Source organism: Mustelus asterias, chromosome 13 (assembly GCF_964213995.1).
Source record: "Mustelus asterias chromosome 13, sMusAst1.hap1.1, whole genome shotgun sequence".
Lineage (NCBI taxonomy): Eukaryota > Metazoa > Chordata > Chondrichthyes > Carcharhiniformes > Triakidae > Mustelus > Mustelus asterias.
In genome coordinates this window covers 80,656,448-80,683,296 of record NC_135813.1, presented here as the reverse complement: position 1 = coordinate 80,683,296, position 26,849 = coordinate 80,656,448, and the positions used below count along the sequence as shown (strand labels likewise).

Sequence of the window (26,849 nt, the reverse complement as noted above, 5' to 3'; positions counted from 1 at the left end):
AGTACTGAACCTCTGACAGTGCAGCACTCCCTCAGTACTGACCCTCTGACAGTGCGGCACTCCTTCAGTACTGACCCTCTGACAGTGCGGCACTCCCTCAGTACTGACCCTCTGACAGTGCGGCACTCCCTCAGTACTGACCCTCTGACAGTGCGGCACTCCCTCAGAACTGACCCTCTGACAGTGCGGCACTCCCTCAATACTGACCCTCTGATAGTGCGGCACTCCCTCAGTACTGACCCTCTGATGTAACGGCTCCTCTTCGGCACAAGGGGGCGGTCGAACCGGTGTCGGTTTCTATGGCAACCGGCCACGATTTACTGGGAGCGCTGATTGGTTGGTGTGCAGCGGGAGCCAATGAGCGGGCGTTTTGCTGGGGGGTGCGGAGTTTGGTGATGGCGGTCGCCGGGGGACTGCGAGATCAGAGAGTCTGAGCGCGATGGGCCGAGAGGCCGTGTCCCTGTCCCCGCTCGGCTGGATGATCGCACAGCTTTGCTGCAGCCTCCTGCTGAGGGGGTGCCGGGGCGGCCTGGGTGAGGCTGTCTGTGTGGGGGCCAGGGCGGACGGGGGCTGTTTGGGGGAGGGGAAATGGCTGGGGGAGCGGGTTGAGGTGTTTGGCTCTGGGGCGGTGAGGGAGTGAAGCTGACCATGGGGTGATGTTGGTGTGGGGTTTCTGGGACTGCATTGTGGATGTAGGGGATGCATCCTGCTCAGTTCCAGGTTCTGCCGAAAACCAGTGCTGTGCTGGGTCGTGTCCTGGTCATGATGTAGAGATGCCGGCGTTGGACTGGGGTAAATACAGTAAGAGGTTTAACAACACCAGGTTAAAGTCAAACAGGTTTATTTGGTAGCAAAAGCCACAAGCTTTCGGAGCCTTAAGCTCCTTCTTCAGGTGAGTGGGAATTCTGTTCACAAACAGGGCATATAAAGACACAAACTCAATTTACAGAATAATGGTTGGAATGCGAATACTTACAGCTAATCAAGTCTTAAAGGTACAAACAATGTGAGTGGAGAGAGCATTAAGACAGGTTAAAGACATGTGTATTGTCTCCAGACAGGACATAAGAACAGGAAATAAGAACAGGATATGGCACTCGACTCATCGATCGACAGTTCCGACACGCCACAGCGAAAAACCGCACCAACCTCCTCAGAAGACAAACACGGGACACGGTGGACAGAGTACCCTTCGGCGTCCAGTACTTCCCCGGAGCGGAGAAGCTACGGCATCTCCTCCGGAGCCTTCAACATGTCATTGATGAAGACAAACATCTCGCCAAGGCCATCCCCACACCCCCACTTCTTGCCTTCAAACAACCACACAACCTCAAACAGACCATTGTCCGCAGCAAACTACCCAGCCTTCAGGAGAACAGTGACCACAACACCACACAACCCTGCCACAGCAACCTCTGCAAGCCGGATCATCGACACAGATGCCATCATCTCACATGAGAACACCATCCACCAGGTACACGGTACATACTCTTGCAACTCAGCCAGCGTTGTCTACCTGATACGCTGCAGGAAAGGATGTCCCGAGGCATGGTACATTGGGGAAACCATGCAGATGCTGCAACAACGGATGAATGAACATCGCTTGACAGTTACCAGACAAGACTGTTCTCTTCCTGTTGGGGGGCACTTCAGCGGTCACGGGCATTCGGCCTCTGATATTCGGGTAAGCATTCTCCAAGGTGGCCTTCACGACACACGACGGCGCAGAGTCGCTGAGCAGAAACTGACAGCCAAGTTCCGCACACATGAGGATGGCCTCAACCGGGATATTGGGTTCATTTCACACTATCTGTTATTCCCACAGCTTGCCTGGACTTGCAGAATTTCACTGGCTGTCCTGTCTGGAGACAATTTAACTGTCCTGTCCTGTCTGGAGACTTTAACCTGGTGTTGTTAAACTTCTTATCGTGTCCTGGTGCCAGGACAGGTGGGGGGCAGATCCCCACTGCTTTGCACCAACATGCTGCACAGTAGTATTCTGTGTAAATTCTGGATAAACTCCAGAATTATTCCTGGTACAGATTAGGGATTGCTGAAACTTGTTGCCATTTCTCACCTAAGCTTACAAGACTTGGATTTTTGAGTCTGTTCAGTCCTGTCCCTCCCTGAACTTGTCTTTCTCTAATATCTCCCCTCAAACCCTCTTATAGCTCATCTTATCCATGATTTCATTTCCTGTTCCCTCGCCCCTATTCCCACTAAACTGCTGATCGCCCACTTCCATTCCTGGCCCTCAGGTCTGCCAGTATTGTGAATGGATTTTTCTCCTCGGACACTGTTACCCCCCTTTCCCCTTCAAATCTGCCAGCATCACCCCTTTGCTCAAAAATTCACCCTCGACGCCACTGTCTTTGCAAACTATGTCTGCATCTTCAACTTACCTTTCTTCCCCAAAGTCTTTGACTGCTGTCACCTCCCCAAATTATGCCCATCTTTCCCTTAACTCCCAAGTATGAATCTTTCCCATCATATTTTCAACCAAACCACATTACTAAATGTGCTTTGCTGTACCTCTGTCTCTTTACCTTCCTTTCCTTTAAGACTTGCTCCACCTCTAACTTAAAACCAACCTCTGAGCTACGTTCCCCTCACCTGCTCTAATATTTTTTCCTTTGCCTTATGAAGCTACATAAGAACTGGAGGAGGCCATTTAGCCCCTTGAGCATGCCCTGTCAGCAATGGAACCATAGCTTACTATGACTTAACTCCAATTATCCACCTTTGCCTCATATCCTTGAATACTTATGGTTCTAGGAAATGCCTAACCACTTGTAGATAAATTTACAGAACTATAGGGAATGAGTGAGGCTAATTAAATAGCCCTTTCATTGAGTTGGCACAGGCATGATGGTGGGGTGAATGGTCTCCTTCTGTTTAGTAGGGTTTTTCGCTTTGATGATATCAAGTAACTATTCTACTTTCCATTCAGTGTTCCAACCACCTTTCCTGATTGCATCTGGACCTGAAGTAAATGTGTACCTGGTGGGAGAAAACAGCTCTTCAGCTCTTATTGGTGTGGAAAAAGTTGCTGCCACTGATGGTACATCTCTCTTATTCTGGTTTACTGGTGCATGAGTTTCAAAAGTGGGACAGTCAGTGTACGGAAACTGTAATTAGTTTTAAATGACATTATAAAAGAAAAATAATTAGAATAACCTTCTTACAACGTAGAAAATATGTATCTAAATTTATATTGTTTTTGGATTCTGATTCCTCTTTCCAAAACCATTTTCTCTTTGTATTCCCTTGAGAATTGAAGGCTGAGGGGCAGTCTAGTTGAGGTGGTAATGGGACTTGTGAGGTTACAGGGAAATAACTTTCCCGAAGTGGGGAAATCCTGACCTGGGGCATAGTTTCTTAAAGCATTTAAGAGTGAAATCAGGAAGCCCTTCTTTACAGAGTGTTGTGGAAATCTGGAACTCTCTCTACATGGTTTCTGGATATCAGCTGAAATTTTAAAGACAGTTCAGACTTTTGTTATGTAAGAATATCAAGGGAAATTGGAACAAAGATGAGTAAATTAAGATACAGATACTAGGGGATTTTCACAGTATCTTCATTGCAGTGTTAATGTAAGCCTACTTGTGACTAATAAATAAACTTAACTTTTAACTTTAGAGTGGCTGTGATCTAGTAGAATGTGGAGTAGGCTAAATAGTCTCCTCCTGTTCAAAGTAAAAGTTTATTTATTAGTCACAAGTAAGGCTTACATTAACACTGCAATGAAGTTACTGTGAAATTCCCCTAGTTGCCACAGTCTGGCGCCTGTTCGGGTCAATGCACCTAACCAGCACGTCTTTCAGGATGTGGGAGGAAACCGGAGTACCCACGCAGACATGGGGAGAACGTGCAACTTCATGCCGGCACAGGGAGAACGTGCAGACTCCCCACACACAGTGAACCAAGCCGGGAATCAAACCCAGGTCCTTGGTGCTGTGAAGCAGCAGTACTAATCACTGTGCTACCGTGCCGCCCCTGTTCACACTGAATTAACGAGGTCCTTAGTGATTGGGAAGATTGGGTGGCTGAGTTATTCTCAATTTATCAGTGAAGTTCTCCAATTAGTCAGTAGGAGGTGCTCTATTGTAATATGTAATTCCTGTCATAAAGTTCTGTTTAGACCATTTGAAACCTGTATAAAAACAAATTACTGCAGATGCTGGAATCTGAAACCAAAAGAGAAAATGCTGGAAAATCTCAGCAGGTCTGGCAGCATCTGTAAGGAGAGAAAAGAGCTGATGTTTTGATTCCAGATGACCCTTTGTCAAAGCTTTTCCAGCATTTTCTCTTTTGATTTGAAACCTGTGCACTGACGGGACTACACTAGTAAGATGATCAGTGCTAATAACAACTTGTCCTACTGAAATTATGGCTTAAGGCATCTGTTAAGTTTGCCATGTAAGGGTAGCATGTTTTTGTGTAGTGATTTTAAGAATAAATAAAACATCTCGATGCACGTCACAGTTGAAGAATAGACCCGTGTAACTTGGCTGTTGAAAGAAGTGTCTGAAGTTGTCAATGAAGAGGTTTCAAGAAGGATTTTGAAAGTGTGTTCTTGTGTACAGTTTCTCTCAATCTACACAATTTCCGCTAGTTAGGACTAAGGCTATTAGTGTAAAAACAATTGGGAAACACTTCACACAAAAAGTCATAGCAGTTTGGAGCTCTTTTCTGAAAACAGTAATTGGTGTTGGATCAATTATTATTTTTAAAACTGAGATTGCTAGATTTTTGTTAACCAGAGCTATTGAGGGATAAGGGGAAAAAGCAAATATGTGGGGTTAGGTCAGAGGTCAGATCATCTATTTTTTTGTGTTGAGATTGAGGGATAAATATTGGTCAGGATATTGATGGAAAGCTCCCCTTTTTTAAATAGTCCCATGGCATCTTTTACACCCACCCTCCAAGAAGGCACCTCCAACAGCACTCCCTCAGTACTGCACTGGACTATCAGCGTAAAGTTCTGTGCTCGAGCCCTGGAGTGGGCTAACGTGGGAAGTACAAAGAGAGGTTGGGTGGTCAGTAGTTCAGAGGAAATTGGGACCGAGGGAATGGGATGAGTCTCATGAGCAAGATGAGAAAACCAAATTTCTTTATTTTTGATTTGTTTTCCATTTAGATTTGCCACAGCCTCGCTGTGTGGTGTCAAATGCCACTGATAACTGGAGACTGAGTAGTTTTGCTGAAGGGGTTAGTACTTTTTCTTGTAGTTCTTCTTTTATAGAGCTTTCTATTTGTGATAAAGCTTCCTTCAGCCAGATTTCTGGAATGTTAAACTTGACTAATATTAAAAGGACTCATGTCAGTGGATTGAAAATTGCCCATTAGCCCACTTAGCTGCAGGGCAATTCGACTCTTTGGGTGAGGTTTTCCGGCCGCGCTCATCCCAAAACCGGAAATCCCCCCCCACCCCCCCAAACTCCCCAAAGTCAACGGACCTTTGCATGGTCCGTCCCACTCCCGCTGCGATTCCTGTGGTGAGTGGAATGGGAAAATGTCCCCTTTTTGATTTAAATAATTTTTTGATTTGAAAAATTTAATGAAGAAAACAAATAATAAAGCTGGCCTGGTCAGCAACATCTTGTGAAAGAACATTAAAAAAAACACCAGCATAGGTTATAGGAATAAGGGTCTCATTGACTCCAGAAACTCCTAACTCTTTGGACAGAATGCATTTTGCAGTGCATAACATGGCTGCTTTCATCTTTTAACATCTTGGCACAACCCTACCCGAGGGAAAGCTATTTAACCTCTGTCAGTGAAGGTTGTTACAAGAATGTTGAAGACAAAAGAAGCCACTTCGGGGTCATGTTTTTTTAAAAGAAAATTGTGATTCTTGGTGTGGTTATGTAACTTTGTTTTCAATCAGCTCAAAGTGGTAGATCTGTTTTAAAGCAAATCAGGGGAAGATTTCTTTGTGTTTTGGCACTGGGCAGTGTGAGTGGTGTTTTTCTGGCTGCAGGGAGGTATATAATGACTGGGGGTGATTTAAATTTCTACACTTTATTAATTGTAAGTAAGTAGTCTCACAACACCAGGTTAAAGTCCAACAGGTTTATTTGGTAGCACATTTGGTGGTGCCAAATAAACCTGTTGGACTTTAGTCTGGTGTTGTGAGACTACTTACTGTGCCTACCCCAGTCCAACGCTGGCAGCTCCACATCTTAATAAGTAATCAGCTGGTTGAAAAATAAGGTGGTATTGAAAAATGGTGTAGAGCGATTTAATTATTTAATTTTCTTGATTGCTGATTGAAAACTCTTCTGCCCAACTGCTGAAACGCTAGTTCTGTATTAATGTTGTACAGGGAACTTGCAATGTGGCATTGACCCTAGTTCGACCACTCGTCCTTTGTGAAGATTTTACAAATGAAACCAACTGCTGTCCAGAACCTCTGTGCATTGTTGAAACTCTCCAGGTGACCGCCTGTCTGAATGACCAACTTCTAGCAACACTGCTTGTCCAAGTTAAAATATATGTGAACTCGACGTTTCATGGGATTATGAATGGTAAGTACTTGCTGGGTGCTTTTAGAAAATCTGGCAACAACCAATACTAACTCAAAACAAGAAGCTTTTTCTGAGTTGTGACTAAAAACCTGGTGGTACAGTGGTTAGCACTGCAGCCTCACAGCTCCAGAGACCCGGGCTTGATTCCTGGCTTGGGTCACCGTCTGTGTGGAATTTGCACATTCTCCCCGTGTCTGCCTGGGTTTCTTCCCGGTGCTCCGGTTTCCTCCCACAATCCATGCTGGTTGGGTGCATGGCCATGCTAAATTCTCCCTGAGTGAACCCAAATAGGCGCTGGAGTGTGGCGACGAGGGGATTTTCACAGTAACTTCATTGCAGTGTTAATGTAAGCCTACTTGTGACTCTAATTAATAAATAAAACAGCAACAGTGATGAGAGGCTGCAAATTCGACACCCAATCATTGCTTTCTGCTTCTGCATTTTTTCCAAGGTGTTCCATTGCAGAATATGTCAGCAGCAAAACTTGTATTGAATTTTTTTAGCCATTTATAAATATCAGGTGCCACTCCAATAGATTTACAATTGCTTTACTACCCGCTGGAGATACAGGAGGCAATTGTTGGTCACCAATCTGTTATTCCGCTTACATTGGGTGCAATGTTTCAGGTGAGCCTGACCTAATATAATATAGTGAAATAGCTTGGATTTATTAAAGGCAAATTATGTCTGAGAAACCAGATTGAGTTATTTAATGTAGTAATGGAGAGGGTTAAAGAGGTTCTGTGCAGGTTGATGTGTCAAAAGGCATTTCATTATGTGCTACATAATAGACTTGTTTGAAAAATTGGGACAGTGGATGCGGATGGGATTGACTAAGGGACAGGAAATAGAGATAAAGGTGAAATGATCTTCAGGCTGGAGAGAATTGTACACTGGTATTCCCCAGGGGTCAGTATAAGGAAATCTACTCTTTTTGGTATATGTTAATGACCTGGATTTTGATACACAGGGCAAAATTTCAAAGTCTGCATATGACTCCAAACTCAGTAATGTAATAAATAGTGAGGAGGACAGACAGAGCTGGTGAAATGGACTGATACGTGGCAGATGAAATTTCATCCAGAGAATTGTGATGTGATTCATTTTGATTGGAAGAACAATGTGGGGAAAAAAGCACAATTTTAAAAAGGCTGCAGAAGCAGAGCGAGCTGGAGATGTCTAAACAAATCTTTGAAGTTGAGAAGGAAATTCAAATAGCTTTAGCTTTATAAATAGAGCCATAGAGTACAGAAGTAAGGAGGTGATGTTGATCATTAAACTGGCTGGGAGGGCTGGTATCCAGAAGACACACATTTAATTGGCAAAAGAACCTGAGGGGACATGACACCTCTACTTTCTCAGAAGACTAAGGAAATTTGGCACGTCAGCGATGACTCTCCAGCTTTTACAGATGCACCATAGAAAGCATTCTTTCTCGTTGCATCACAGCTTGGTATGGCTCCTGCTCTACCCAAGACCGCAAGAAACTACAAAAGGTCATGAATGTAGCCCAATCCATCACGCAAATCAGCCTCCCATCCATTGACTGTCTACACTTCCCGCTGCCTCGGCAAAGCAGCCAGCATAATTAAGGATCCCGGGCATTCTCTCTTCCATCGGGAAGAAGATACAAAAGTCTGAGGTCATGTACCAACTGACTCGAGAACAGCTTCTTCCCTGCTGCCGACAGACTTTTGAATGGACCTACCTTGCATTAAGTTGATCTTTCTCTACACCCTAGCTATGACTGTAACACTACATTCTGTACTCTCATTTCTTTCTCTATGAATGGTATGCTTTGTATCGTGAGCAAGAAATAGTACTTTTCACTGTATGCTAATGCATGTGACAATAAATCAAATCAAATGATCTGGGATGTACTGCATGAAAGACTAATGGAAGTAAATTCATTTACTTCTGGGGACGGCACAGTGGTTAGCACTACTGCCTCACAGCTCCAGGAACCCAGGTTCGATTCCCGGCTTGGGTCGCTGTCTGTGTGAAGTTTGCACTCTCTCTCTCTCTCTCTCTCAGTAAGAAGTTTAACAACACCAGATTAAAGTCCAACAGGTTTATTTGGTAGCAAAAGCCACAAGCTTTCGGAGCCTTAAGCTCCTTCTTCAGGTGAGTGGGAATTCTGTTCACAAACAGGGCATATAAAGACACAAACTCAATTTACAGAATAATGGTTGGAATGTGAATACTTACAGCTAATCAAGTCTTAAAGGTACAAACAATGTGAGTGGAGAGAGGATTAAGACAGGTTAAAGAGATGTGTATTGTCTCCAGACAGGACAGCCAGTGAAATTCTGCAAGTCCAGGCAAGCTGTGGGGATTACAGATAGTGTGACATGAACCCAATATCCCGGTTGAGGCCGTCCTCATGTGTGCAGAACTTGGCTATCAGTTTCTGCTCAGCGACTCTGCGCCGTCGTGTGTCGTGTAGGCCGCCTTGGAGAACGCTTACCCGAATATCAGAGGCCGAATGCCCGTGACCGCTGAAGTGCTCCCCAACAGGAAGAGAAGAGTCTTGCTCTCTCCACAGATGCTGCCTAACCGGCTGAGTGTTTACAGCATTTACTGCCTTTACTTCAAATTTCCAGTGTCTGCGGTATTTTGTTTTTTTGTTATGGGCTGAATTATGTACTCTGATTCAGTTTCATTTAAAGTGAAGCTGGATTGGTTCTGCGGAATAGTATAATTCAGGAGGCCAGATAACAAAATCAGTGTTGCTCTTAAGGAGTTCCATTGGAGTCTCCAGCTTTTTCTCAGCTAGTCAATCACCTTTGTAAGGTGGTGTTGGTTGTGATGGTGACTGGGCCTATAAGTCTCTAAATGGCCTCCTATTAAATACAGTATTTAATAGAATATTAATACTTGACTACTTTCTATTTGATGAGGCACGGATGTTAAATTTAACCTCAGTTTTAAAAAAAATCAGTATTAACAAAAAAACACTTGCCAATAATTAAGACTGTAATGCAGCAATGCATGAGATTTTTTAATACATGGTTGAAACAGTACAAGCTGCTGTTCTGAATGTCAGAGATTGTTCTGAACAAATTATTGTATTGGCAGTTCATTAATATCCATGGTCAAATTTTTCCAGTTCTCTGTGGGTAAGCTATGAATGTATCTTCCTGCTCGTCCAATAGTGAGAAAAGCTTGTCATTTCAAATAAAACTAACCATTTCTGAATTTGTTTTTCATTGGATATGGTTCCACAAGTACTGGGGTCCACTAGCCCATCCAAGTAGAAGCCTAAACAACTAACTCTGGTATCGCCACATTGCCTGATTTTGTCCTTTAACATGTGTGTTTTCATCAAGAGTTGTTGGATGATGATTCAGAGGAGGGAATTCCCAAATAACTCTCCCTCTTAAATCTGAGGATGTTGAGGCAGCATCTTCACAACTGTTCTGGTTAAGATTGGCTAATTCAGAACAGACTAGAGATTCATAGTGGCACTATCCTGCTCTGAATGGCTTTGTGCAACCTTGCTTCCCCAGTAAAGGATATGCTAACCATTGAACATTTGTTATTTTGTTTAATCAGAAACAAAGACGTTGATTCCAGAACAAAAATACAATCCCCTCGGCTCATGTCCATGCAACTTAACAGCGAAAGTTTGTGATGTACGATGCTGCTGTGATGAGGTATTTCTGTATTTTAATAATACTGTTCAATTATGTAGCCGCAGCTAGATTATAAACAGTTTTATATGTGAAATTCAAGCATTTTACTCTGCGTGAGCAGGTTCGCAAGTAAAACTGGCAGTTCTACTTATTTAAATAGACCGTATCTGTAGTGTTTGGTATAACGGAGTTTGTTGCTTATTCCTTATCTTTACTGTGTTGCATTAAGGAAATATGAAATAATTATTGGACTCGTGAGTAATGCTCGTCCAATTGGTGGCTTTTCTGAAATCTAGGAATTGCGCCTAATGACCATACAAGTTAAGGACAGGAGTAGGCTATTCGGCCCTTCAAGCCTAATCTGCCGTTCAATAAGACCATGGCTGATGTGACTGTGATCCCCCACCCCAATAGTCACTCACCCCCTTGTTTATCAAGAATCTGTGAAACTCTACCTTGAAAGCATTCATAAACTCTGCTTCCACTGTCTTTGAGGAAGGGAGTCCCAAAGACTCTCTACCGTCTGGGAGAAAAAAAATCTCATCTGTCTTAAATAGACAACCTCTTATTTTCAAACGGTGACCCCCCCTAGTTCTAGACTGTCCCACAGGAGATAACATCTTTGCTACATCCCCCGTGTCAAGAACCCTTAGGATCTTGTATGTTTCAATCAAGTTACCTCTTACTCTTCTAAATTCCAGCAGACTGAAGCCTAGCCTCTCCAATCTTTCCTCATCAAGTAACCCAGTCATTCTTGGTATTACTTTAGTAAACCTCAACTACTTGCATTGCATTTATGTCCTTCTTTAAGTAAGGAGACCATTACTGTACTCGAAATGTGGCCTCACCAATTCCTGTACAACAGAAGCGCAACTGTTACTCATTTGCATTTATTCTTATTGGCTCACAGAAGCTATGCTATATTAAGTATGCACTGGAAATAATGTAATTGACCTTGCGTGGGAAACAGAGAGATAAAGAAGCAGTCATGGAAGAGATCACACCATTAATAAAGCTGTTCATTTTTAAACAAAGTCTGTCCCGCATATCACATCTTCAATACACAACAAAAACTGGCGATGGGGACTATTGAGATGCGTTTGCTAGCCACCTGGAAAGAAGAAATAAACCGAGGAAAAGTTGGGATAAAAAGAAAATCTTTGTATGTGCTCTGGAGACTATAACGGGCTAGGTGGATGTGAGCACAATAATCTGCAAGTGTATTATAGAGCTGGCAGTGATAAATATGAGGCTAAAGCTTGATTAGGTACCTTTATGTATAAGAAAATCGAGGTAGCTGCTGGAAATGTGGTTGCGAAATGTGCATATGGGAAACCTGCTTAAGTGAAAGAATGGCAGGAGTTCTTGGCATCGTGGGACTCTGATGAAAATGGGAAGCAATGGAGCACTTTGACTATTTTGCGCAGGCAAGCAAAGTAACTGAAGACATTATGGTGCCCACTTTACTGAGTGTGATGGTGGGAAACCGTTTTAATCTCCTCCCGTAGTTTAGTGCAACCTGACACTAACATACAAACAGATTGTGGACATTCTGCAAGCACGTTTTTAAATGAAACTCTTGTGATTGCAAAGTGCTTTAGAGTCCATAAAATAAACCAAGAGGAGGGGGAGTCAATCACGCAATTTGTGGCAGTGCTTAAAAGTTTTGTAGAATGTTGTGTGTTTGAACATGTGCCTAATGACACTATTTGACACAGATTTGTTTGTGGTCTACGCAGTAAACGACAGAAAAACATCTGTTAACTGAAAGTAATTTTACTCTGCGGAAGACCATTGAAATTGTTGTTTCTATGGAACTGGCTGCAAAGGAAGCTCATCAGTTGAGTTTGTGTACTCGAAGACGCACAATGTCCACTGAATCAGCACCCAAAGCCATTGAGACTCGGAACATGTTACTGGTGTCGAAAGCCAGGATATGCTGCTGCTGGTGTAAAGACAGGAATGTTGAAACCGTGGGGGGATAAAAGGACACACACAGCGTGCTTGCAGGAAGAAAAAGCAAACTATGAATAAAATTAAGAAGCAAGAGCAAACCAAGACAGCATTTAAACAAAATAGAAGGAGAAATGTCTGTGCTGCACAACAGGGTCAAAAAGAGACTCAGTCAGAGGAGAAATTATCACTAATTGTGCTCACCATCGTTGGTGCTGCTCACTGGGTCACCCCATGCTGGATGGGCAGCCATTAAGAATGGAAGTTGACATGGGGGCAGCAGTCGTGCTAGTGCCAGAGACTATCTACAATGTGAAACTCCAATACATTTCCTTTAGGCCATCAACGATCGTGCTGAAAACGTACACGGGTGAAGTGGTTCCTCTGCAAGGCCACGTTGAAGTGGCTCTGCAACTCAATGGGCAAACAGCAGATATGCCTCCACTCATAGTGAAGGGAAACTATCCATTGATGGGGTGTACATGGCTGGAGAAGATTTAACTGACCTGAGCTGAAGTCAACATAATGACCAATGGAGAATCAAACCTCATGGAAATATTAAAGAAACGTACATTTTGATTTTTTTTATTGTCAGATGTATTAACATACAGTGAAAAGTATTGTTTTTTGTGCGCTATACAGACAAAGCATACCGTTCATAGAGAAGGAAAGGAGAGAGTGCAGAATGTAGTGTTACAGTCATAGCTAGGATGTAGAGAAAGATCAATTTAATGCAAGGTAGGTCCATTCAAAAGTCTGATGGCAGCGGGGAAGAAGCTGTTTTTGAGTTGGTTGGTACGTGATCTCAGACTTTTGTATCTTTTTCCTGACAGAAGAAGGTGGAAGAGAGTGTTGGGGTGCGTGAGGTCCTTGGTTATGCTGGCTGCTTTTCCGAGTTAGCGCGAAGTGTAGACTGTCAGTGGATGGGAGGCTGGTTTGAGTGATGGACTGGGCTTCATTCACAACCCTTTGTAGTTTCTTGCGGTCTTGGATAGGGCAGGAGCTGTATCAAGCTCTGATACAACCAGAAAGAATGATTTTTATGGTGCACCTGTAACAGTTGGTGAGAGTTGTAGCAGACATGTCAAATTTCCTTTGATTCCTGAGAAAGTAGAGGCATTGGTGGACTTCCTTGACTATAGTGTCAGACATGGGGGGACCAGGACAGGTGGTTGGTGATCTGGACACCCAAATTGAGTTTGTATCTATATATGCCTTGTTTGTGAACAGAACTCCCACTCACCTGATGAAGGAGCAGCGCTCTGAAAGCTTGTGGCTTGTGCTACCAAATAAACCTGTTGGACTTTAACCTGGTGTTGTGAGACTTCTTACTGTATCTGCTTACAAACCGGACTGAAATGGAGAGGCTGTTTTTTATCATTCATTTGTGGGATGTGGGCATTGCTGGCTGGGCCAGCATTTATTGCCCATTCCTAATTGCCATTGAACAGAGTGGCTTGCTAGGCCATTTCGGAGAGCATTTAAGAGTCAACCACTTTGTGGGTCTGGAGTCACATGTAGGCCAGACTGGGTAAGGCAGATTTCCTTCACTAAAGCACATTAGTGAACCAGATGGGTTTTACAACAATTGACAATGGTTTCATGGTCATCATGCATCATGCTTTACAGGAGTCTTTGGAGGCAATGTGTCCCAACCCTTTGATTAATTATGCTCAGTTGAGAATGCAGTTGATACTCCTCCTGGTTCCCTTTCCTCTGTGTGCAATCTTCTCTTGCTAGACTTTTAATTCCAGATTTTTATTGAATTCAAATTTCACCATCTGCTGTGGTGTGATTTGAACCTGGATCCCCAGAGTATTAACCTGGGTCCCTGGATTACCAGTCCAGCGACAATACCACTGTGCCGCTACCTCCCCTCAAATTTAAGGAAGAGGTGGACAGATTTTTAATTAGTCAGTATTGAAGGTTTACGGAGTACAAGCAGGAAAGTGGAGTTGAGGCTGAGAAAAGATCAGCCATGATCGTATTAAATGACGGAGCAGGTTTGAGGGGTGAAGTTTTATATATATATATATTATACTGCTCATCTGTTAGTATTATTTATTTGATGTCATTATGGAACGTGAATTATGCTAAGTAATTTTCCTTTATTTTTCAGGAATGTACACCCAGTATGATACAGCTGTTTCGGTCTGAATGCTTTACAGGAGTTTTTGGAGGCGATGTATCCAAACCCTTTGATCAATTATGCTCAGTTGAGAATTCAGTTGATACTCCTGACTGGTTCCCTTTCCTCTGCGTGCAATCTTCTCTTGTTAACTCGCCGTACCTGGGCCTGTTCTATGACGGCAGTACTGTGTAAGTTTGTATAACCAACGCAAAAACAATTATAATTAGTAAAATAAATTAATCTACATAATCTGTTGTGCCTTAACCGTTGGTGTTCAGCTTTGATTGGATTGACTTCTCTTTCTTCTTTAATGCTTTATAGTATCGTACAATTGAATTTGTGGTTTATGTTTAAAAAGTTGCTGCTTTTATACCGGTGCAAAGCAACTGTGAAATGATGCATGTTTCTGACCTTCACCTCAAACCCGTATCCCAAATCTAAATGGCACATTCCAATTGGCACAGTTACCCAAACAAGCAATTGAACTCTGAATTTAAAAAACGATGCTGGATCTAGGAAGAGTCTCGTACCCAAAATGTTAATCTGTCTTTTCTCTCTATGACAGCTGACTGACGAACTTAATTGAGTTTTTTGAAGGGGTAACCAAGAAGGTAGATGAGGGCAGTGCAGTTGATGTTGTCTACATGGACTTTAGCAAGGCCTTTGACAAGGTACTGCATGGTCGGTTGTTGCATAAAGTTAAATCTCATGGGATCCAGGGTGAGGTATCTAAATGGATACAAAATTGGCTTCTTGACAGAAGCCAGAGGGTGGCTGTAGAGGGTTGTTTTTCAAGCTGGAGGCCTGTGACCAGCGGTGTGCCTCAGGGATCAGTGCTGGCCCACTGTTATTTGTCATTTATATTAATGATTTGGATGAGAATATAGGGGGCATGGTTAGTAAGTTTGCAGATGACACCAAAATTGGTTGCATGGTGGACAGTGAGGAAGGTTATCTCCAATTGCAGCGGGATCTTGATCAATTGGGCCAGTGGGCTGACGAATGGCAGATGGAGTTTAATTTAGACAAATGTGAGGTGATGCATTTTGGTAGATTGAAGCAGGGCAGGACTTACTCAGTTAATGGTAGGGTGTTGGGGAGAGTTACAGAACAAAGAGATCTAGGGGTACATGTTCATAGCTCCTTGAAAGTGGAGTCACAGGTGGACAGAGTGGTGAAGGTGGCATTCGGTATGCTTGGTTTCATCAGTCAGAACATTGAATACAGGAGTTGGGACGTGTTGTTGAAGTTGTACAAGACATTGGTAAGGCCACACTTGGAATACTGTGTGCAATTCTGGTCACCCTATTATGGAAAGGATATTATTAAACTAGAAAGAGTGCAGAAAAGATTTACTAGGATATACCGAGACTTGATGGATTGAGATACAAGGAGAGGCTGAATAGACTGGGACTTTTTTCTCTGGAGCGTAGGAGGCTGAGGAGTGACCTTATAGAGGTCTATAAAATAATGAGGGGCATAGACAAGGTAGATAGTTAGTATCTGTTCCCAAAGGTAGGGGAGTCTAAAACTAGAGGGCATAGGTTTAAGGAGAGAGGGGAGAGATACAAAAGTGTCCAGAGGGGCAATTTTTTCACAGAGGGTGGTGAGTGTCTGGAACAAGCTGCCAGAGGTAGTAGTGGAGGCGGGTACAATTTTATCTTTTAAAAAGCATTTAGATAGTTACATGGGTACGATGAGTTTAGAGGGATATGGGCCAAATGCAGGCAATTGGGATTAGTTTAGGGGTTTTAAAAAAAAAGGGCGGCATGGACAAGTTGGGCCGAAGGGCCTGTTTCCATGCTGTAAACCTCTGACTCTATGACTCTAATTGCATGTTTTTATTATTTATCATATTACTTCAGCTTGTTTTCCCACTCTATTTTTTTTACTTGAGCTTCTGTTTATTTAACGTGTAGGGGGCAATTCTCCCAAAAAAAAGTTAAGTGCTGAATTTGCATGAAAACTGGAGTTTTTTTACCGTGATTTTCAGAATGAATCGTCGACACTCCGGGCACTCTGCAGTGATCAAACGAGATTCCCTCTGAAAATCTGGGGGCGGGGTCTATTACTGATGGAGAGGTCGGCAGGTAGTACTGAGTGGGCCACTGCATATGCGCCAATCCGTCATAGCAGAGATCCGTGCATGCGCAATGGCATCCCAATCAATGGCTAGCCCTGTGACCCCGCATCGCTGGCCACCTGACCCCCCCCCCCCCCCCCCCCCCAAACCCACTCCACCCACTGACGGCTGGCTTATTCGGGCTCTCTCCGATGTGTCCTCCCCCCCCCCCCCCCTCCCCCCTCCCCCCCGCTCCGGCCAGGGGAGCCGCACTGGCACTGCCCAGAGGGGAGCCCCTTCTTTATCCCCCACCTCCTGGGGGAGGCCTGCATGGCCTCTGTTCCCTCCACTGGGGTCAGCTGCCTGTTCCCTGTTAATGGGGAGCAGGCGTAAGCCCCGCTGGAGTGAATCACTCCTGGCGGGAAGGGAGGGCGGCGTTAGCAGGCCCGGAGACTTCAGTCCCGGGCCCGCTCATCGAATGTGAATTGGAATATTAACATTTAAATCAGCTACGTGCCGATTTCCGGCGCAGAGTTGATGTCTCCAAAAATCTTGGAGCTGGAGATGTGCGGAGGCCAGGGTACCCAGCGGGGAGCCCGCTAAACAGCCCCTGCTGGTGTCCTGACCTGTTGCAGTGCTGGAGCAGCACAGCGGGCTGGGAAAATCATCCTAGAGAAAGTCTTGACTCCTTAATGAATAGTCTGTTCTCGTTACTATATATTCAGAGCGTTCAATTTGATTTACTGTGACCAAATCCACAGGATATCTATATATCGTGTCTTCTTCACTCCCCCATCGTCCCTCACCCAAAGCAAACGTCCCGAAGTGAAGCTTATTTCACTCTAATAGCGAGAGCTGCCAGAGCTCTGGGTATCTACCCAGATGCTGAGTGGCTTCATTCATTCTTGCTCTGTTGAAATGTGCTTCCTAGTACCTAAAGATGCAGATAAAGATGGAAGCAGGAATTTAGCTGTGCAGAAGCAGCAATTTTAGAGTTGTAAAGGGGCTTAATTGATGTGACAGAAATACCCCGGAAGCCAGGCTGATGTTGAATTTGCTAACTGGCACCGATGACCTGGTAACTCATCCAGGCTGGTCTTCAATTTGAAGCATCAGCTGTGATATAGTGAATGAAGAATAAGGAAAGTTATTTGTAATTGATATTTGAAAATATTACATGGAATTTACAGCACAGAAACAGGTAATGCTGCCTAATGGATCACTCTTGGTGTGCATGCTACACATGAGCCTACTTACATTGTATTTATTTCTTCTCCTCCAATCAACATATTCTTTGAATCCTTACTCCATATATCTATATATACTTTACTTTCCATTAAATGCATCAATGCTATTTCACTTAGCCGTTCCATATTGAAGTTCATGTTACCTCTTTGAAATCTGATAATAAATGCACTTGACTGCACCCCCACATCCTTGCCATCTATGTCTGTGAAGCAATGTAATACATTCTTAATTGCACTGGTATTTAATCTCCCTTCAACAGCAAGGTTTCTCATGACCTTTCCTTTGGGATAGTGGCACCTGCAGTGGCAAATGTACCAGCTGGCTACCATCAAGGCGACCCTATTGTTAAAAATGATGATGCGTACCTTACTGTTCCACAGGTAGGAATAACAGCACATTATTACGTTAACATAGTAATTTCAAGAGAGATAAAAGATAAGTTAAAACTTTGGTAATATTGTAAATGAGTTCATAACGTTCAGGGGATCAACAGTCTAACTTACTACTGCTTGAATTGGGCAGTGTGTAAATTGAGGCAAATTAATTAGAGAGGTGGCAAAAGGAGTTTGCATTTGCACAGTGCCATCTCATAGTGGATCAGATCCAATGAAATACATCCTGAAATGCTGTAATTGTTACCTGGGATTATATTACTGGACTAGTAATCGGGTCCTTAGACTAATGATCTGGAGACGTAAATTCAAGTTGCACCAAAGCTGCTGGGAATTCAAAGTTGAATAATTAAATTTAGAATAAAATTCTAATATCAGTAATGGTGACCTTGGAAACCACAAGCTTGCTGTTTAAAGGCCTATCTGGTTCACTAATGTTCTTTAAGGAAGGAAATCTGTTGTCCTTACCTGGTTTGGCCCACATATGACTCCAGACCCACAGCAATGTGGTTGAATTTGAACTGCCCCATGAAATTGCGTAGCAAGCCACTGAGTTGTATCCAACCGCTACAAAGTCTACAAAATGGAATGAAACCAGACGGACCATTCAACATCGACCTAGGCACCAGAAACGACAATGGCAAACCCAGCTCTGTCAATGCTGCAAAGTCCTCCTTACTAACATCTGGGGACTTGTGCCAAAATTGGGAGAGCTGTCTTGCAGATATAGACATACTCACAGAATCGTACTTTGCGGATGATGTTCTAGACACCACCATCACCATTCCTGGTTATTTCCTGTCCCACCAGCAGGACAGACCCAGCAGTGGTGATGACGGCACAGTGGTATACAGTTGTGAGGGAGTTGCCCTGGGAGTCCTGAACAGTGACTCTGTACTGCATGAAGTCTCAGCACCAGGTCAAACGTGGACAAGGAAACCACGTGCTGATTACCACATACCTCCCTCAGCTGATAAATCAGTAATCCTCCATGTTGAACACCACTTAGAGGAAGCACCTCCAAGGTGTATAGGTCAGGCAACCCTGATCTATAGAAGAAATAATGTGGAGATGCCGGCGTTGGACTGGGGTAAACACAGTAAGAAGTCTCACAACACCAGGTTAAAGTCCAACAGGTTTATTTGGTAGCACAAGCCACTGTGCTACCAAATAAACCTGTTGGACTTTAACCTGGCGTTGTGAGACTTCTAACTGTAGAAGAAAGCCAGATATGATCTACGGAGATCCATCAAAGATGCCAAAAGACAGTACTGGACCAAGTTGGAAACCTAGGCTAGCCACACGGACTCCTGCCGACTATGGCAAGGACTGCAAGACCTAACAGGCCACAAGATGAAAGTAGGTAAAATCACCGGCTCCAAAGCACCCCTCCCCGATGAGCTCAACACATTCTACGCCTGTTCTGAGCAAGTGGTCAGCGAGAGCACGCCCTCCATCCCGGAAGCCTCGGACGAACCTGTACCGAGGTCACCATTGCCGACTTCAGAGCAGCCTTCTCAAAAGTCAACCCACGGAAAGCAACTGGCCTGGATGGGGTGCCCGGATGAGCGGGTCCTGCGCGAACCAGCTGGTGGAGGTATTTGCAGACATTTTCGGCCTCTCTTTACACCAATCTGAGATCCCTACCTGCTTCATCCCAGTACCAAAGAAAAGCCAGGCAGCATGCCTTAATGACTATCTTCTGGTGGCTTTGACATCCATCATTATGAAGTGCTTCAAAAGATTAGTCATGGCACAAATCAATTCCTGCCTCCCAGACTACCTGGATCCACTACAGTTTGCCTCTCGCCGCAACAGGTCCACAGCAGACGCCATCTCCCTGACCCTGCACTCAACCCTGGAACACCTAGATAACACAGACACCTATGTCAGACTCCTATTTATTGACTATAGCTCAGCCTTTAACACCATTATTCCTACGAGAATCATCTCCAAACTTCGTGGCCAGGGGCTCAGCTCCTCCCTTTGAAACTGGATCCTAGACTTCCTAACCCATAGACCACAGTCAGTGAAGATGGGCAACAACATTTCCTCCATGATCATCCTCAACACCGGTACCCCACAAGGCTGTGTTCTCAGCCCCTTACTGTACTCCTTGTGTATCTATGACTGTGTGGCCAAATTCCTTTCCAACTTGATTTTCAAGTTTGCTGATGACGCCACTGTTGTGGGTCAGAACTCAAACAACGATGAGACAGAGTACAGAAAAGAGAGAGAGAATCTGGTGAATTGGTGCAATAATCTCTCCCTCAATATCAACAAAATGAAGGAGATAGTCATTGACTGACTTCAGGAAGCGTAAAGGAGAACATGTCTCTGGCTACATCAACGGGGATGAAGTAGAAATGGTTGAGAGCTTCAAGTTTTTAGGTGTCCAGATTACCAACAACCTGCCCTGGTCCCTCCATGTCGACACTATAGTTAAGAAAGCCCACCAATGCCTCTACTTTCTCGGGAGACAAAGGAAATTTGGCATGTCCGCTTCAGCTCTCTCCAACTTTTACAGATGCACCATAGAAAGCGTCCTTTCCGGATGTATCACAGCTTGGTATGGCTCCTGCCCTATCCATACCTGCAAGAAACTACAAAGGAATGTGAATGAAGCCCAGCCCATCACTCAAACCAGCCTCCCATCCATTGACGCTGTCTATACTTCCTGCTGCCTCGGAAAAGCAGTCAGCATAATTAAGTACCACACACACCCCAGACATACTCTCTTCCACCTTCTTCCTTCAGGAAAAAGATACAAAAGTCTGAGATCACATACCAACTGTCTCAAGAACAGCTTCTTCCCTGCTGCCATCAGACTTTTGAATGGACCTACCTTGCATTAAATTGATTTTTCTCTACACCCTAGCTATGTCTGTAACACTACATTCTGCACCCTTTCTCTATGTACGATATGCCCTGTCTGTATAGCACGGAAAAAAACATACTTTTTACTGTATACTAGTACATGTGACAAATCAAATCACTGAGGGTGGCAGAGGCACAGAGTGTACTCTGGTGGGGAGACTTCCATGTCCATCACCAAGAGTGGCTCAGTAGCACCACCACAGACTGAGCTGGCCGGGTCCTAAAAGACAAAGCAGCTAGACTGGGCCTGCGACAGGTGATGAGGGAACCAACAGAGGGAAAAACATACTTGACCTCACGCTCATCAACCTGCCTGCCGCAGATGCATTGGCGGGAGTGACCACCTCACAGTCCTTGTGGAGACAAAATAGACCATAAGACATAGCAGAAGTAGGTAATTCGGCCCATTGGGTCTGCTCTGCGATTCGATGAGATCATGACTAATCTGATGTGATGATCCTCATCTTCACTTTTCCACCTTGTCACCATACCCCATGATTCCCTTACTGATTAAAAATCTGTCTGTCTCAGCCTTGAACATAACGATCCAGCCCCTGCAGCTCTCTAAGAAAGAATTCCACAAATTCACTGAGAAGAAATTCCTCCTCATTTCTGTCTTACTTTGAGATTATACCTCCTGGTCCTACACTCTTCCATAAGAGGAAACAACCTCCCAGCATCTACTCTGTCAAGCCCCCTGAGAATCCTATATGTCTCGATAAGGTGCCTCTCATTCTTCTGAACTCCAATGAGTACAGGCCCAACTTACTCAATCTCTCCTAAGAAAATCACTCCATACCGGGATCAGTTTAGAGAACCTTTCCCTGTTCATCATGGCTACCATTGCCACCAAGCCAGGAGATTGACCCTGGTTCAGTGAAGAGTGCAGGAAGACTTAACAGGAGCAGCACCAAGCATACCTAAAAAATGAAGTGTCAACCTGGTGATGCTACAACAGAGGACAACTTTTTTTTTTTTGGTGAATCTTTGAATTCTTTGCCCTGGGAAGCTGTGGAGGTCAAGCCCTTGAACATTTTCAAGGTTGAGATTGATAAGTTTTTAGTCAGTCGGGGAATTAAGGGTTACAGAGGTAGGCAGGAAAGTGACTCTTTATTTTGGATCAGCCATGATCTAATTAAATGGCGGAACAGGCTCTCAAAGACAGGATAGACAGAGCTAAGTGATGATCAGATCAGGTCTAAGCTCTGCAATCCTGAATAGTGGTGGACAGTGAAACAGTTCACTGGAGGAGGCTCCACAAATATCTCCATCCTTGATGATGGGGGATCTTGGCACATCAGTGCAAAACATGAGGCTGAGACATGTGCTACAATCTTCAGCCAGAAGTGCTGAGTAGATGATCCATCCTGGCTTGCTGTGGAGATGCCCAGCATCGCAGATGCCAATCTTCAGCTAATTCGATTCACTCTCGGTGATATCAGGAAATGGCTGAGGATACTGCAAATGCTATGGGCCATGACAATATTCCGAAAATAGAATTGAAGACCTGTGCTCCAGAAATTGCCGTGCCCTTAGCTAAGCTGTTCCAGTACAGCTACAACACTGGCATCTATCCGTAAGTGTGAAAAATTGCCCATGTATGTCCTGTACACACAAACAGGACTAATCAAACCCAGCCCCATCAGTCTACTCTTGATCATCAATAATGTGAAGGAAGGGTTCATCAACAATGCATTCATGTAGTATTTTGCAATAACCTTCTCACTGATGCTCTGTTTGGGTTTTGTTAGTGCCACTCAGCTCCTGACTTCAAACATAAACAAAACAGCTGAACTCCAGAGGTTAGATGAGAGTGACTGCCGTTGAAATCAAGGCAGCTTTTGGCAGAGTATGGCATCAAGGAGTTCTAGCAAAACTGGAGTCAGTGGGAATCGGGGGCAAAATTCTTTTGTTGTTTGAATCGGGTGCAAAAACTCATCAACGACTTCCAGTTCCCCGGCCCAAACCGCTGCCGCCTCACAATGGATGTCCAATCCCTCTACACCTCCATTCCCCACCGGGATGGCCTCAAAGCTCTTCACTTCTGCCTTGATCAGAGGTCTGAACAATCTCCATCCACCACCACTCTCATCCGTCTGGCTGAACTGGTTCTCTCATTCAACAATTTCTCCTTTAACTCGTCTCACTTCTGGGCACCCGCATGGGTCCCAGTAATGCCTGTCTCTTTATGGGTTATGTGGAGCATTCCCTGTTTCAGTCCTACTCCGGCCCCCGGAGTTTTATGAAAGAAATGAGACTGATGCACCATTTATTGAATGGTTTTGTAGAGACCCAGGCTTTTGATTTGTTAAATTGCTTTCAATTTCCACTTTGGACCATTTAATATCTCTTCTTTTATCTTGCTGGTTCAGGAGTGATTTCTGGCAGTGTTGCTCTGAATCAGAGTGAAGGCAGGATAGTGATAACTTTTCTGATTTCCTTCCTTCCTCATGCTCATGTTCTCTGGTACCTCTCCACAGTGACATGAGAAAGATTAGGCTATCAGTACTCTGGGCTTTTTTATTTTCTCACTGGATGTGGGCCTCAGGGACAGGACCAGCACTAAATACCCATTCCTAATTGCCCTCGAGAAGGGTAGTAGTCAACTGTTGCCGTTTTTATGGTGTCTATGGGAGTCCAATCTCCAACCAATTCTTTCCTGTCTCATCAGTTTTCTTGTCTTTCCCATCTCATGAAGGCATGGACTCCTTGTTGATGTGTAAAGCGTTGACAATGAGTGTTGGCACCAGTGCAGGAGAAGCAAGTGTCCAGAGAATGGGTGGATGATACACTGTTGCGTATCATGGATGTTATTTGACTGGGCTGACGGAACAATTCACGAGGAACAAAATATTTTCAAACCATATTGGGCAAAGGAATGAAAATTAACTCTATACATTATACGAATATATGTATGTTGCTTGTTAATGGTAGCAGTAACTTCACAGTTGAGACCTTTTCTCACAATTCAGATTGTATGATTATTTCTGAAAAACTTAAAATAGATGATATCAGGAATGGTGTAATAAATTTTCATGTGACTGGGGTTTTTTTGCATACATTTCTTTGCTGCTTAAATGTACATTTGGTGTTTATAGATTCTCTGTTTTTAAAACATAATTTTGCAAACTGTCCAAGTTTAATTCCTCTCGCAGTTTATGTAACAGGTACAGCAGTGTGTATGTTGTACCTGTTCGTATTACAGTATCTGAGAACTTACAGTTTAACCAACCTTCCCAGTTGCAGATAATCCTGGATAAGAGTCTGGCAGATTACTAATGCATTTTTTAAATTAAACCTTTGGTGAAAAGCACTTTAACCAATCACCAAGAGAAACTATTTTCTTACACTTTAAGATGTGTAAGGTGAAAACCACAAGTGGCTATTTACTGATGCCAACTTCGGTATCCCATGGAATGCACAATACAGAAATGGTCTGTTCCATCTAACTGTTCTATGCTTGTGTTTATGCTCCATATGAACCTCGTTCTACCCCACTTCTAACCCTATTAGCATATCCTTCTATTGCTTTCTTCCTCATGTATTTAACTAGTTTCCTGAAATGCACCTGTGCTGTTCACTCCAACTACTCCGTGAGGTAATTTCCTCTCTTCCCGCTCAAACTAACTCTTAGCAGAATATTATTTTTTATTTCTAAAATGTTAGCTAACCAAGGCTGTCGATGAGAAATGATACATCTCAGATTTCTGAGGATATCTTTGTACGGTCAGTGGCCATAAAGTCAATGAGGAAATTAACCTAAGAAATTGTGAGAACCTTGAATGTTTCTGAAATTATAATTTGCAAAATTGGACAAGGAGCAAAGCTGTTTCACTTCTTTCTTTTTGTATGTATGTTTATGCTGCAGAGATCTTTGAGTGGTCAATGCTTAAGGAATGCACCCGTGGCCTATCTTGAAGATTTTGACACCCGTTGTGTGACTCCGCTCACTGCTGCAGCTTGTGCAGATAACCGTGGAATTAGTGACTATATCGAGAATGGCCATGGATGTAAGTTCCATGTTTATTGGAAAGAATGGCACTGTTTATATAAGACTTACTTTCTTATGCTTTATTTGATTAAATTGATGGGTTTTTTCCAGAATAAATAGGTAACCAGAGGACACATATTTAAGGTAATTTAACAAAAGAACCAGATTGGACATGAAAATTCTTTTGCCCCAGTGAGTTGTTGAGAATTGGAATAAATTGCCTGAAAGGTGGAGGAAACCGGTTCAGTAATAACTTTCAAAGCAAATTGGATAAGCATGTAGAGTGGTGGAGGTGATGAGTAGTGGTGGAAATTGCAGGGCTGCAGGGGAGAAAGGAAGGTTTTGTGACCAAGAGGATTGTCTTTCAGAGAACTGACACAGGCATGATGGGCTAAATGGGTGACTGCTCTGCTGTGCAATTCCTGAAATCAGATTTGGTTCCTGTCTTGATGATGAACTGTTCCAACTCGAGGAATCTAAATTGAGCATCGCTAAAGTTTCTAAGAATTAAGAAATTGCTGCTCTTCTGAAAGCTTGGGTAATTTGTGAAGCACTAGATTGTCATTGTCTTGCAGCTTTGGGAACAGAAGGAAGCTGGTCAAGGGCTGGTCATTGTGTGTTAAGTTGTGCTTTGGAACCTCATGCCAATGGAATTCACTACCACTGAAAGTAGTTGAGATGAAAACATTGAATGTTTTCAACAAGCATTTGAGGCAAAGGGGATTTGGGAGGCAGGCAGGATAAGGCTATGGAGTTGGATGATCAGCCTTGCTCATAATGAATGGCGGAGCAGGCTCAAAGGGCCAGATGACCTCCTTTTCCTATTTTCTGTGTTTCTATGAATTCCATGGTATTATGATCACTATTTCTTAGTGATCTTTTACTATGACATTACTAGTTAACCCTGCCTCATTACACAATACGAGGTGTAGAATCGCTTTATCCCTGGTCAATTCCACAACATAGTGTGCCACTTAACATACAGCATGCATGCCACAGCACACTGCTCTACTTATGTGACTATTTTAAAAAGGCTTAAAAGCAATTTTATTGTATAACTTTACCGCCTTGCAATGTATTAAGATTATTCTGCAGTGTGTAAATAACATGAAAACATAAGAACTAGGAGCAGGAGTAGGCCATTTGGCCCCTTGAGCTTGCTCTGCCATTTAATAAGATCATGACTGATCTTTTTGTGGACTCAGCTCCACTTACCCGCCCGCTCACCATAACCCTTAATTCCTTTACTGTTCAAAAATTTATCCTTGCCTTATAAACATCCAATGAGGTAGCCTCAACTGCTTCACTGGGCAGGGAAGTCCACAGATTCACAACCCTTTGGGTGAAGAAGTTCCTCCTCAACTCAGTCCTAAATCTGCTCCCCCCTATTTTGAGGCCATGCCCCCTAGTTCTAGTTTCACCCGCCAGTGGAAACAACCTCCCTGCTTTTATCTTATCTATTCCCTTCATAATCTTGTATGTTTCTATAAGATCTCCTCTCATTCTTCTGAATTCCAATGAGTATAGCCTCAGTCCACTCAGTCTCTCCCCATAAGCCAACCCTCTCAACTCCGGAATCAACCTAGTGAATCTCCTCTGCACCCCCTCCAGTCTCCTTCTCAAGTAAGGAGACCAAAACTGTACACCGTACTCCAGGTGTGGCCTCACCAGCACCTTTCATTGCTTATAACGAGTGGGAAATAGCAACAGACAGAACAAGTTGGCAGGTTGTAGTAATTTGGTATGAATGAAAACCTACAGGAATAGCTGGTGTGGGAAATGATAATAGGACCATTAACTCAAGAAGAATTCAGGCATGTTTTTGGGGCAAAACAACATTTATTCGCTGCAGTATGAGCTACGCTATACCTGCCAGATGTGATGACTACACTGTTCACTTTCTTAAATGTATGTATCTTTATAAAATTATTTTAAAATGCTACCATCTTCAAATTCATGCATTGGTTATTGATTGGACCACCAAGTGATTTTCTACTAAAGTACCAAAGTGGAAAAGCAAAATAAAGTGG

At 43.6% G+C, this 26,849-nt stretch overlaps 1 protein-coding gene across 2 annotated transcripts in view; it reads left to right on the top strand.

The window, feature by feature from the left end:
• Positions 1-381: 381 nt before the first annotated feature.
• tctn2 (tectonic family member 2) overlaps positions 382-26,849 on the top strand; it is a 49,759-nt gene continuing 23,291 nt past the window's right edge. For both annotated transcript variants that reach the window (XM_078227096.1, XM_078227097.1), the window contains exons 1-8: positions 382-533; positions 2,951-3,061; positions 5,141-5,211; positions 6,329-6,530; positions 10,086-10,186; positions 14,238-14,437; positions 17,819-17,939; positions 24,697-24,838. In XM_078227096.1, the coding sequence (XP_078083222.1) occupies positions 440-533; positions 2,951-3,061; positions 5,141-5,211; positions 6,329-6,530; positions 10,086-10,186; positions 14,238-14,437; positions 17,819-17,939; positions 24,697-24,838 (1,042 nt within the window). In that variant the 5' untranslated portion in view covers positions 382-439. The remainder of the gene's footprint in view (positions 534-2,950; positions 3,062-5,140; positions 5,212-6,328; positions 6,531-10,085; positions 10,187-14,237; positions 14,438-17,818; positions 17,940-24,696; positions 24,839-26,849) is intronic.